This window comes from Grammomys surdaster, unplaced genomic scaffold (genome assembly GCF_004785775.1).
Source record: "Grammomys surdaster isolate TR1022 unplaced genomic scaffold, NIH_TR_1.0 126124, whole genome shotgun sequence".
In the NCBI taxonomy this organism is placed as follows: Eukaryota; Metazoa; Chordata; class Mammalia; order Rodentia; family Muridae; genus Grammomys; species Grammomys surdaster.
Genome location: NW_021620932.1, coordinates 7,242,659 through 7,257,238, shown reverse-complemented (window position 1 = coordinate 7,257,238; position 14,580 = coordinate 7,242,659). Strand labels below are relative to the sequence as shown.

Here is a 14,580-nt window from a genome sequence, read left to right as displayed (position 1 = left end):
ACATGACATTTGAGTAAATGTATCTTATTAAGTTCATTCTATGATCACTTTCATAACTGGAATAAAAATAAAAATAAAAATAAAAATAAAATAAAGGCTTTGTTCATGAAATTAGTGGGTTTGGCTCAGTTACTGACTTAGTTCACATCTAGGAATCAAGGGTTAGATAAACTAATTTCCACTACAAATATCCTTAGAAAATCATTTCACAGACCACCTGAAAAACTGAAATTTTCATTTGAAGTCATATTTTCAATGCAGAAGTCCTGCAAATCCATAAGTCCTCCTCAATTTATAAGTACACTTGAATTTTATTAACATGTACTTATCCAGACATTAGAATGGAGATAAATAATTAATTTGGATCTTGAGCAAGAATAAACACAACACAATCAGTAATTCAGAACATTTATTGCAAGAGCTGAATAATTGTAAATAACGTAGAACTGGCAAAGCAGTAACAAGGATAATTGTTTAGATATTTATTTTGTCAAAGTCATCAAACACCCCTCACAAACCGACAAAAATGACTTTAATAAGCAATGCACCCCCTACCCATTATTTTCCATTATACTGTGGAAAAATGTGAACTGCTATTTACAAAGTAACTTTCTTTTTGGTAAGAACAAATTAACTATCGGATTAGCGATTTTTTTTAACATTTTTTTCTTTTTTTTTTTTAACTTTTAAATTGATGGTGAACCGTGGCGTTAATATAACTTTCACTCCTTTCAATAAAGACATTTTGTTGCATGCTATTTATTTGTTTAAATCATCTGTCATGCCTTAACAAAAAACCTCCTAAGAATGTTCAAATTTGGATTTGTTTGCACGTGCAACTGAGATCTTATTAACATTATCTGTCACTCCCTTGGTTTGACCCAAGTGACAAAATGCTGGTACCTGCCAGGCATTGACCAACTATGATAACAAACAGTTAAACAGCAATAATTAGAGATTTATCCCTTTATTTTCCCCAACTACCTACCTGGAGAATGTTCTGTTACATCATGAAGGCACAACACATTAAATATTTTGTGGCTATGGTCTAATAACACTTGTGTTACAACAACAGTATTGTATATGAGGATCAACACAAACTCTGTCATTTCAACAAAGTTGGAGACACACATTTGCCCAATTGAAACTATTTTTGAGTAATGATTTTTCTTCAATATATGCTGATTTTAATACATTAGTTTTGAAAGAGCAACAAGTACAGAATATTATATCACATTTGATGGATAATACTTTCCCATCACTTTCTTGCTTAATGGTACTAATTAAGTCATTTTTAGTTTTGCCTACGTTGAAAATAAGGATATCAAAAAGAGGTTCTGAGTTTCCAAGAGTTTGCAGAAGTATTTGTCTGCTGCTATTGTTGTTTGAAGTTTTCATATTTTCTTTTGTCTTTATATGTTTACAGAGTTCTAACATTCTAAGTTATCATATAAGAAGCAAAATTTCAGAACCATTTTAAAACACAAATTTTTAAGATTCTTTGAACAATGTGTGCCAAGACAGACTACTAACGCAGAAACACCTCACTGAAAGAAACAACAAAAATAAGAAGAAAGAGGGAAATTGAAAAAAGGAAAGAAGCAACCATCAACACAGAATTATGCTACAACATTTTTAGGTGAGTGCTATAAGTACACAAAAGTTGTTAATAATAGCTTGCTTCTATTTACAAATACTTTAACACTGATTGACTTACAAGTGTCCACTAACGGTGTTAACAGCACAATAGGTTTAATGCTTATCTTTTAAAGTTTCATTTGAAGTATAATGTCAAGTATAGAGGTCCCAGCATAAAACAAAGACAAAAAGAGCACAAATTTCTAACTGGATATGTTTTGTCAGTCACTCTAATCCGTGGAACTTTCTTACTCTCCAAATGCATATTCTATTGTTCATAGCAGCAGTCCAGGGTCAAAAGAAAAATGCAGTAATAAAAATAAATTGCACAATGGAGAGATCTCTGGAGAGTTTAATCAATTCTAGTAAAGAACATCATCACATGGCTAGTAGAACTATTTTCTCTCTTATGTTGCAAAGCTTTGTATCCTCCATCGTGCTAACACAAAGTTATGAGTATTCCCTACTATAAGGGGCATAGTTGTAGAGATCTATTGAATACATAAAGCTCCAACACACAGTATTAGCATGTCTATTTAGATTAAAGGTATTAGGTCCCATATAGCTTCATCTTAAAGTTGGTGCTCCTTAGGACTCTCAATCGTGCCTCCTGCTTGCTTATAGGACTTCAGATTTGCCAGAGGAATGTCTGTCATGTGGCTGCCATTGTTGAAATGGCCTTCATTGGAGCCATACTGCTTACGGTCATTGAATTGGTTCCTGTTGGTGTCTTCTTTCCAAGCTCTTGTCAGGGTGTGCCCATTCACAAGCTTGTCTTTCTTGATCCATTCTTTCTGGGGTGCAAAGGTTGACAGAGGAGATTTAGGGTGTTGGTACGGACCCAAGCCAGGAGGCATCCAGCAATTATCAGAGTGACCCAAAACCAGACACTCTTGAGTGCACATCTCTGTAGCTTCAGCTAACCCTCTGGGACCCAGAGGTCCATCTGTAGAGAACAAGAAACAGAGAAAAGAAGAAATTCGTTAAAACTCTCCCTCAAAATATTTGCAGAGTAAAAAAATGGAGTGGTGATCTTATCGTTGCCTGAAATAAACCATTCAGAGATATTAGACTTCATGTCTTTTAAGACAAACCCAGAAGCAAATACATTCATTGTTACTAATGTAAAAATATGTTTTATATCTTTTTACCCTTCCTCTGTATATCCAAAAGCACAGAATGACAAAAAGAAACATATGGGTAAACAGAGAGATCTGATCTTGATTAATCCTATGGCATATGAATCATTACAGATTTATATATTAAAATTCATGGGGATATGATTAAATTTATAAGAAAGTATGAAAACCAGACATTATAAATTAGAATATGTAAATTATACAACACAGAGAAACAAATATCAAATATAGTACTTGAAAAACAGTGCCATAAAAGCAGAATGCTAGAAATAGTTACATAATTACAGTTTCTTCTACATTGTAACTGCTATTTTGTTTATATAAAGTCAAAAGAAAATAAATTTTAAATATTTTTAATAAAACTAAATGTTTGTTTCTATAGTCTTCTTGACTAAATATAAGACAGCCACAACTAGTTATTTCTAATCATTCTAAAATGTAAGTAAATATAAATATAAAATACAAACATAAATATAAAAATTTGACTAATGACTGAGATTGGTTTTTAGTTCCTTATCTAGTTTCTAGATATATAACATATTTAATAAAAAATATATTGTCTACTTTAATATAATCCCAGCTATAATAATGTGCAAATGTTTGAGTCTAGTATTGGCAATATAGCCAGACCACAAATGTAAATAAGTAGGAGAGAGAAAATAAACAAACACAGAACAAAGACAAGCATTCAGACAAGGACTTTAAGGCTAAATTGCTAATTGAATTACATGAATCATAATATTCAAGGGGGAATTTTATCATTATCTGTTTTTACATTCTATCAGAAATTGACATAAAACTTATGCTTTAACCTGTAATTTAAAAGTAAAAGTAAAAGTAAATTCTTAATTGTTAAAACAGTGAAATCACATCCAATAACGAAAAACACTAGTCAAACAGTTAAGGAACAAGATTCTCTCTCTCTCTCTCTCTCTGTCTCTCTCTCTCTCTCTGTCTCTCTCTCTCTCTCTCTCTCTCTCTCTCTCTCTCTGTGTGTGTCTGTGTGTGTGTCTGTGTGTGTGTCTGTGTGTGTTTGTGTATCTGTGAATGTGTGTTCAACTGTTAATTTTTTTTTAACTATTAAGAGATAAATTATCCTTTGAAAAGTAGGAATCAAGTTTGGAAAGTGTTTAAATGGACAGGCAATACTTAGGGATGAAACATTTTAAAAGCAGAGAGTCAACTTAGCCTGATGGTAACTCTTGCAACCACCACATGACAGACAGAAACAAGAAACTCAGGTGATAAAGCTTGGTCTGGGCTATAGGAGAAAAATGGTTTAAAAGTAAAACAGAAAACTAAACAGAATAGAAAAACTAAATAGAAACAAACTAAGTAGAAAAGAAAACAGGGATCACTAGAAAAGAATAAAGATTAAAACATATTTGCAGTATGCCTAGACAGCAATTAAAGTAACAAGACAATAATTGTAATTAAATATTTGCTAAATGTATGTTTGCACTGTAATTTTATTTTTAAAGGTTCAGAATTTGGACTACCTCGATGCTCTTCTAATTATATTTTACATGTGGTAAACTACTCACGGAAATGGTAGCACCTGATGGTAAAGACTAAACTCACCCACTCACAGGACACATCACTGAACAAGATGGAGGTGGGAGGGAGACATCTGTGGCTGATAGCACTATTTCAAACATACATTCAGTCATATTTCTAGATTTAAAAATCTGTTCTGAGAATAACCTTCAAATTTGTTCCCCTATGACCTGTGTTCTCATCTTTTCAAAAGCAAACAATTTTATTGTATTTAAAATGACATTCATCACTTTACACTATTTCTCTCTGAAATCTCCAGTGATTACTTCTTTCGATATTTAATTTAAATTTCTAGATGAGCTTTTTCTTCTCTCTTCTCTTCTCTTCTCTTCTCTTCTCTTCTCTTCTCTTCTCTTCTCTTCTCTTCTCTTCTCTTCTCTTCTCTCCTCTCCTCTCCTCTCCTCTCCTCTCCTCTCCTCTCCTCTCCTCTCCTCTCCTCTCCTCTTCTCTTCTCTTCTCTTTTCTCTATAACCTAACCACACTTTCAAAGTTCAAACTAATCTCTCACTTATCTGTTGGCTGTGGTATGTTTAGTGACTCTATATTCACAGAGCTAACACATTTTACTTAAACCAAAGCTTGCTTCTTGCAATAGGATCATGAGCCTGCAGCTGCCTTTTGCCTGGCCTGTTTTCATTTAATTACTGACTCCTTCAAGGGTCATTTCTTTTCTACATTTCCCAAGCAAGTTTTTCATGACCTCCGTGATCCGTCTGTTATAGGTTCCTTGAAAGTTCCACACATCCTTGTTTCTGAAGCCTAGCAAAATTTCAGACCACATACCTTGTGTTTTTTTATTAATGTCTTGGGAAGGGGGATTCATGCATATGTGAATTTGAATTCTTGTTTTGTCCCAAACCCACTGAAATACCCACTGGTGGAAAAAATCATGGCAGTTCAGTTTTTGGCTTCCTTTGCAGTGCTAAGCAATTACCAGCAGTTCATAGTGATGATCTATGAACAATGCTAATTATTAATTAAAATTTTATGAGGTTGAAAATGTTCTGAGAATTATTAAAGATATCCTTCGCTTAAAGGCAGACCTTAAGTAATTAGGATAAAAGATGCTGATTCCACAAACCTCTCACCAAAAGCTCCCCAACAGCAGTCGTTTGCCTTAGCAACACTCTGTGACAGCTAATAAATGAATTATTTAACTTCTCTTAAATGTATTCACTCCTTCTGCAGATCAATGGAGATAAACTAGTGAATCACAAGTTTGATGTATAACATATCTCCGAGCCAGCATAGCAAACTTTAACCTTTACTTTTACAGTTTCATTAATTGGATACATTTTTCTTTTCTTGAAGTTACCTCAGAAATGTCAATAGAATTAAGTTTTCATTGAACCCTTAAAAGGAAAGCATACAAGTTTATTTTTAAATTTGCCTTATTCAATATACTGTGTCTATAATTATACGTGAAACTTAAGTTTGACACATTGATTCACTTTTACAGAGTACAGTGATTTTTCTCTTAGAATCAATGGTTATTATTCTGTAAAAATCTGCTGAACACTAGCTACACAAGGCGTTGTGAGAGGTACCTGCAATAGAGCAGTTAAATTGTAAATATCATCACTGCTCTCACAGAGGAGCGTCCATCTGCTCTGGTTGTAATTGACTTTAGGGCTGTCTGCTGAAAGGTTAGAAAACAATGGCATTGTGAAAGAAAGAGTTAATGGATTAAGGGATGAGCATCTCTTTACAGAGTACCAGGGTGACTTTTCATGTCATTGCATAGTTTCCCTAAGATGCTGAGAGTTCTTCTTAAAGGTAATTGATTGGTTAAGACATTTTGAGCTAAAATTTTTGTACGTTATGCAGTCTTTAGCTTTCAAAACAGTGACACTGTTCACTAAATAATGTAAATTGTTCTTCAGGAATTTTGTCAGGCAAAATGTCGTCTTATAAATGAACTCAAAGGACTTGATAAAGATTATAAGTTCAACTGTAGAACTTTTGTAGTTTCTTAAGTAACTTTGAAGTTAAAGACATGTTATGGAGCCAGACACATAGTAACACTTAAATAGGTGACAAACAGAGCTTTTTATTTTTGTTACGGTTCCCATAAGGAGGAATGGAGATGAAACACACAGAGTTAACCTGGAATCAGGATTCCAAGGACTAATGCTCCCTGAGTGATATGTGTGGATGGTTAGATAACTTCGGCTAAGCATTATCGGTTCTTTTAGAATAGAATATTTTGAGTAATTTTTCAGATCTCAGCACATAAAAGTTATAATAACATTGAGTGCCCCCTTACTGTGGGAATGATAAAGGGAAGTGAAAAGATATGGGTTAAATTACTCAGGAAGAGGAAACTCACAGACCTCAGGCTAAAGTTAAATCTCCATGACATAATAAGAAGATAATAGAAAAGGGAAAAGAGAAGGAGGAAGAAAGGTATAGAGAAAAAGAAGAGGAATTTGAAAATTGAGGCTGATGAAAAGGATAAACTGGAAAAGGGGAAGGAAGATAAAGGGAGGGAGTAAAAAGAAATTATATATATATATATATATATCATATTGTGGTGTGATATACTTTGCTGGAAAATAGAATTTATTCTATGTTTAACATTTGGGGGGCATGATATTATAAAATTAAATTTTATTTTGGACATATAATTATTATCTCATTTGTTATTAAATTCAGAGGAAAAGTTAAACAAAATAAAAACCCTCACTGAATTATGTAGTAGAAATTAAAAATATTTCTAAACTTTCTCATATGTAACTGTTGCCAATTGGTTGGAAGAAAACTGGCAATTTTAGAGTGAATGTTTAATAGAAGAAATATTTCATGCGGCTTAAGCATATCATGGTCTTTGCCTTATGCTTGTTATCTGATTATGGTGACCACACACAGCTTTAAATGACAATGCTATGCAGCAAGGTTAGAAGTCTGGAAATCCCTGAAACTAGGTGGTAAAACTTTTTAAACCTTTACACTAATTTGTTTTATTTTATGTGTAAGAGGCTTTTGCCTGCACATCTGTTTGTGCAGCCTGCTCTTACTAGTGCCGGCAAAGTACAAAAGAGGATGTTTGCTCACCAGAAATGGAGGTCCAGACAGCTGTGAGTCACGATGCCCTTGCTGACAATGGATTCCTGGTTCTCTGCAAGATCAGTAAGTGTTCTTACTCACTTAGTAATCTCTAACACATTGACTGTAATCCTTCATGTTTCCAGATATTTTTATTAGAAAATTTTTTACCTGACGGTAAATAATTTTTTGTATTTTGCATATTTTCATTACAATTTTCTTGATGTGTGTCTGTTTGTGTATGTGTGTATGTGTGCATGTAAGTCTCAGTCAGTGGACAATTGCAGGAGCCAGTGCTTTTCTTCCTTTTTGTGCATCCACAGGCTTGGACTCCAGGCTCTCATTCTTTGGTTTAAGTATCTCTACACTCTAAGAAATATTACTGGACTCTTAATTTTAATACAGATTTTACTCAAGAAATAATCATAATAATATAACCTGTTTTTGCATGTCACAGCATTAAAGTCCTTATTAGAGTTCTAGAATGCTGTATGGTATTTTACGTGTTTGGGTGTGGGTAATACATGTGTTGCACAATTTTACTTTTGTTCTCTTCCCTTCTTTCTTTCCTTCTTTATTTATTTATTAATATTTTTTTACTAAAAGTTGTGATGACATATGCATGGTACATCATATTTTGGTATGGTTTCATAACTGCCACAAATACTTGTAAAATTGAATCATTACAATATTGTTTTTCTTTTTCTTAAAATAACTGAAATCTCTTGTGATTTTTAAATACGGATCTTTTGCTTTAAAAATCCGAAGTTATTTACTCATTTTTATAAACTTCAGTCTGAATTTACCTGTTTTTTTTTTTAATAGAATGAGAGGGCTGACAAAAACATACAAACCTTCCTTCAGATCCTGTAGTTTTGCAAAGTCAAAAATATACAGAAAGGAGTTCCTTAGAAGAGATCTCAATTAATATTTATATCAGGACTCAAAATATCTCTCAAACTCTGCACAAGTCACCTTACCATTCAAAATCAAGCAATATGTTTTTAAAAAGTTTAGCATCAACGACTGTCACACAGCTCCATCCTCTCTCACTTCTGAAGATGCAGTCTCCGTATTTCCATTGCAATGGAACTCTATTGTCATTAGAGGCATGATGCTTTGATCCTTAATATCCTGTCATTACTCCTGGATGCAGGGCCATTCTTTCATTGATATGATCAACAGCTTTGGGGCTGGTGAAGCTAGCCTTACATTCTGATTACATGAAACCATTTTACTTGGACAATTGTATGATGATTAAAAACAAAAAAAACAAAACCAAACAAATAAACAAACAAACAAAAACAACAACAAATGGTGCCATTTAAATACCTGACTGGTTTCCTGTCTACATTTGCCTGCTTTTTTTTCTTTTCTGTGAATGTATTCTTCATTTAGTTGTTATTTTTAGGTAAGATGCATGTAAATAGACTGGTGTTTCTTTTTCTGATATTAGGTTGTGTTGTCCATTATAGGAGGGCTTTTGCACTAGTTTTTAGAATCTTGTTTTGGCTTGTTTGGCAGGCCTGCTCTGTTCTTAACAGGAAAGAGGAAGAGTGGATATGGGGAAGAGGGAAGATTCAGGGAGTGCCGAGGAGGATTGTAGGTGGTAACACTACAGTAAGGATGAATTATATGAGAGAATAATCTATTTTCTATAAGAATTTATGAGTCATTTCTTAATCCTTTAGATTGTTTTTCCACATGTCACTATTTTTTTTATTTTGTTCAATTTTTTTAGGACAGAGAAAATTCCTATAATCTAAGACATACCTAGATATTATGTTGTAATTTTCAATTGATGGCAAGAACATTTTTATCTGTACAAAACAAAAAAGTTTCAATGAAGTAAGTGAAATGAAATTATATATGTTGTGAGCAAATGGATAGAACTGAAAAGCAAAACAAAATAAAACAAGACGAACCAACAACAACAAAATCTACACTTTGTAAGGTAAGCCAGATCCTGGAAGCTAAATGTACATTTTCTCAATTTTAGTGTTAGATCTTTAAACTTACGTGTTTACTTTGAGATACAAGCAGAAACCAGGGAAATAGAACTGGGCATTAGAACAGGGAGTGAGGACATCTTAAGAAAAAGTAGAGAATTCAGAACATGTAATTAACATATTATGTTTTAATTGTGGTTTTCTGAAGTTGCCCTAGTTCTTTCAGCTAGCACGAGTGGGTAAACCAAAACATCATTAAGCAATTTAAATATGAGAGCTATGTCCATTGATGTTGATTGGCTGTAGCCATTTATCTAAGATTTAAGTAAAATAATGTTTAAAATATTTTTATTTTATGTAGACATTTTTGTTGTTGGGTATTTTGAATTGCTTGTTTTTATTTTTGTGGAGGTTTTTGTTTTGTTTTGTTTTTGTTTTGTGTTTTTTGTTTTTGTTTTTATTTTTGCTTTTTATATAGAGTTACATTATGAAGCTTTCACTAGCCTGGAACTCATTTCACAAATAAGGACAAGGCTGCCTTCAAAAATTTGAGGGATTCTTCTCTATCTGCCTCCTCAGTGCAATGATTAACGTTGTATACTAACACATCAACTAAGAAGAGACCGAGGCTGATCTTAAATCCTGATTTGTTCCCTAGCCTCTTATTCTTTAGCACTTGTCTTCTGGTATGGCAGCCTTGGCCCGTATTCAATAATTTTGCTTAAGGTTTACTACTATTAACCCACTGGAGAAAAATCTAAATTTTTTTGTTTGGTTTTTCCCCTTCATGCTTCTTCCTATAATAAAATTTCAGGAAAATAAATACTTTGGGCCATTTATTTTAAGTTCATTTCAGTGTCTGTAAAAGACAATACAACAACATTTAGTAGTTTTACTAGCTTATTTCTACCCCTGGGGTTCTTTCTTTTTCTTTTCTCATAAAATTTTTGTTTGGAATCCATTTAGTAAAGCAAATGATTTATCTTTTTATAGATTAACTTGAATATATTTTTTACAGTTTGTACAAGTTTGGAGCAAGCTGAAAGAAATGTCAGAAGTCTATTTCCTTGATAAATTTGATACATCCCCTATGATAGTCTTTATTCTTGTATTTTCTGTGTTACTGAAAAAATAATCATGGCTAATTTGCCATCTAAAACATCAATCTAAACATGGGAAACATTAACTTTCAAAAGAAGAACTGGCATCAGAAACTGAAAGGAACATTGACCCTTGGGCAAACCCACATTACATCATTTGTACTCCACACGATTTTCCTCTATCCCAGAGCTGTACTTATAAAGAATGTCACATGGGGCATATGAGTTTTACTGTGCTCTGATGGTAAGCATACTACAGAGGTCTGTCCTTTGATGTCATTGCAAGTCAGATTTTATGTGAAAACTATAACACAGCACCCAGGTGAACAGGTAAAAGCAGAAAATTTGAGTTATAGTTTCCTACCATCCCCAAGGAACCAGGCAATAATAGGGAAAGACATTCTTTAAGATACTTTGTATTTTCTGGCTGGAAAGGTAAGTCGGTTGGTTACATTTTGTGGTTTGAGTATGTATGAGGGCCTGAGTTCAATCTCCAATAGCCATGTGTGACAGCTGGATGCAACATTCTGTGCTTGTGATCCCAATGGCAGGTAGGCAGAAACACATGGAGGTTTGGGGAGTTGAAGGACCAGCCTGCCTAGCCTAAAGAGCAAGCTCTAAGACACATAGAGACTCTGTCTCAGAAATGGTGGATAGTGACTGTACCACATTACTCAGGATTGACCTCTGGCTTCTACATGCCCATGTATGTGCACACACATAAACACAAACATATACCTTTATATACACATACAAAATACAACAATGTATTTGTTCTATAATACCTTCAGTCATTTTTTTCATGTGGTCATTCTAGCAGAAAAATAGAATTCCATTCTGTGGCAGATGGGCTACATGTAGTTTAATAGCTATGATGAATGCAGCCCAACACAAACAGTTTTGTGAGTTCCTTCCTTCCTTCCTTCCTTCCTTCCTTCCTTCCTTCCTTCCTTCCTCCCTCCCTCCCTCCCTCCCTCCCTTCTTTCTCTCTCTCTCTCTCTCTCTCTCTCTCTCTCTCTCTCTCTCTCTCTCTCTCTTTCTTTCTTTCTTTCTTATAGCTTCGTTATGTGGTTCTCAAGCATAGATTTTATACAGGATATTATATGGCACTGTCTGAAGTTTATAAGAGATCACAACTGCATTAGCTGGATTCTGGAATGCCTTCCAGTGGCTAACAGGGTCATGTGTTAAAGATCTGATTACCAGCCTACAATACTGGGATGTGGCACAACATTTAGAACCGTGGCTTAGTGAAGAGCTGTTAGACTATTTGGTGTGTAATTGTGCAAATATACATCACCTGTTATTCTCTTACTCAGAGCCATCTGGGTTCACTTGGTGCAGTGATGTGAATAGTCTTCTTCACCATACATTGCTACCATAATATACTATGCTGCCCTCAGCTCAGAGCAATGTGGACAAGCAAAACATGAACTAACAGCTGCTGAATGAACAGTTCTCCACCCTAGTCCTTCTTATTAGATATTTGTCAGACTGGCAAGAGACTAACATAGAAATCTAAGGATCATCTAAAATACGTGGAAAGATGTGCTGAGCATAACCACAAGGCCACCCAGGTGACTCAGGGACTCCAGGATGCCCAAGGTTGGTAAGGATGTGGATTCCAGATATCAGATTCCCTGACAGAAACTTTAATTCTGGAGAAAAAGATTTTGCATTCATTCAGTCTTTCACTAAAGTTTTGATTTAATTCATGTTTGATTAAAAGATTAGTGCAGAAACATCTAAAGTCAGACTAACTCCCTAAGCCTCAAGCCCCATGGTCATCAGAAATTCATCTGAGTTCTAGCAGAAGAAAGAGTTAGAGTGGATTTGTAGAAAGTAATTTTAGGTTTCATAGCTTAAAGTTTCTCATCTATAAATTAAGGTGAAAAGGTAATTCCAAAGCTCTTCATATTTATTACTCTTTGATATAACTGTGTTTGGTTAGTTCTAGAACCAAGTACTTTACTATCATTCTCATTTTACAGTTAAGAGCACTATCCAGGTAAAAATATGATTTTGTTGTTCTGGTACATAATTTTATCATTTGGGTTGCATTTATGTATTGAAATGTTAAGTTATATTTCCATTGAACCCACTTATTTCTATATGTAAGTGGACATCTAAAAATTTATACATTATTAATTAAGAAATATTCCTCTTATTCACAAACGAAAAGTTCAAATTTTCTGGAGGGAATCTAAATACAATAACCCAGGGCTACCCCATCAATCAGGTTCCCTTCCAGATAAGATACTGCTATGTGGAGCACTGTACATCTTATAGGGAACAGGGGACAGTTTCATACATATCTTCTGACCTTTCCTGCATTGCACGAATCACAATAACCCTTCTCTCATCCACTGAATGTGAGTTTTCAAAAGTAAATTGTCTCAGGTAATTTTATGCATTTCCATTTATTTCCCATTACGTTTTTATCTTGTAATCAATTCACTGACATCAGTTTGATAAAACAGACCTTCACTGATAATGTAAACTAATGTTTAAATTTTGACCACATTTGATTTGTAACACCTTGTTTCCATTATTGTAGGTCACATTTAATTTATTCTGGAGTTTACTATTTCTTTTCATGGTATTTGATGACTTTCATTCATATACTGATCACTGAATTACTCTCCATTTTCTGTGAACTGAATTTGTTTACAGAAAATATAGTTATTAGGTATATCTTATTTAGACTGAAACAACTTTTAGAGAGAAAAATCTTAGTTATGAGGCAGTGAAGTCACTTGTAAGAGACCAACTACATATACTAAGTATACTAAGTCACAACTTTCCTCTTAAGGAAAAGAAGAGATAGTGTATTTTATAGACCAACTAGAAGTAACTTAGCTTAAAACCTGGTGACAGTTTCATAAACTTTACAGAAATAGAACAAAAGATCTCGGTCTGTAATAATCTATCTCTCTGCAATAACTACATTTAAATGGCCCATCAGTCTTGTGGACTCTTTAAAGTAAGTTTTATTTGTTACTGTTATTTTGATTTAGTTTTTGTTTTTGTTTTTTTTCTTTCATCCAGAAACCAATTCACAAGATTGATTTCAAGGTAAATTCAAACTTTAAAATGTAGAACAATGTATACAATTCTCTTCCTATAAAGTGTTGCGTTTGCTTCTCTGAATCCCAGCAGTTAGCAGTTTGTACACAGTGTTGGGTAGTAATTTCACTTTGCACAGTGTCCACTATGCCCTGCATTCTGGATATTTCAGTAAAAATAGAAACTAGTGAAGTTTACATCCATGTTTATAGTCAGAGACCTAGGATGGATTTTTTAGCTAAGGTGCTTCACTTCACTTTGGTACTAATGTCTGAGTTTAAGCATTCCACTTCTCATGGTCTCAGAAAATAAGTAGTCCCATATAACTGTAAGCCTCAGATAAATTAGAGAGCATACCTCAGTAAATAACCTAAGATCTCCAGTGCTAGGAAGATGGCTCAGTTAGCAAAACATTAGCTGTACAGCTTGAAGAACTGACTTTGAATAAAAGAACCCATGTAGAAGCTGGATACATTATGTGACCATATAAAATTCTAGCATCCCTAGATAGATGTGGAGAAATACCCAAGAGCATGTGTGCCAGCTAGCCTAGACAGAATGTACAGTAAGAAAAACAACGGATCTTGTCTTAAGTTAGACAGTAGAAACCTGTCTTTTGATTTCTACAGGTATGCTACAGCTTGCACATGACTGTCCTCACATAGGAATACAGGCGTGCACACATAGATAATCAAAGATCTTAAGATTTGGCATAATTGACAAACTTTAAATAATTTCTGAAGATCATTATTTTAGAAGTCAAAGCAGAAATAATTAATTATTTAAAAAGTGAATTAAGCAAACAAAAAAATCCCCTCCAGTGTGGTCCATGTGATTCATCATTGTACATGTGCATATATTTATATTTGAATAATTTTAACACCACTTTGAATTGAAATGTCATTGTCTCACTGCTTCTCAAATGTTAATACACTTATGAATCATTTGAGGGAACTTTTAAAATGCAGATTGTGAGACAGGAAGTGTGGAATGTGTCCTGAATCCTCATATTTATTTCAATTACCAAGAAAAGTTTCTTATGGTGCTGTTCAGCCACCTCATGGTGTGATGCAAGGACATATAATT

General features: G+C 33.9%; 1 protein-coding gene across 5 annotated transcripts in view; it reads right to left on the bottom strand.

Moving 5' to 3' along the window:
* Positions 1–391: 391 nt before the first annotated feature.
* The window catches only part of Pcdh9 (protocadherin 9), an 843,321-nt gene continuing 829,132 nt past the window's right edge, over positions 392–14,580 (bottom strand). For all 5 annotated transcript variants that reach the window (XM_028756549.1, XM_028756547.1, XM_028756548.1 and 2 more), the window contains one exon: positions 392–2,584. In XM_028756549.1, coding sequence (XP_028612382.1) covers positions 2,211–2,584 — 374 coding nt within the window. In that variant the 3' untranslated portion in view covers positions 392–2,210. The remainder of the gene's footprint in view (positions 2,585–14,580) is intronic.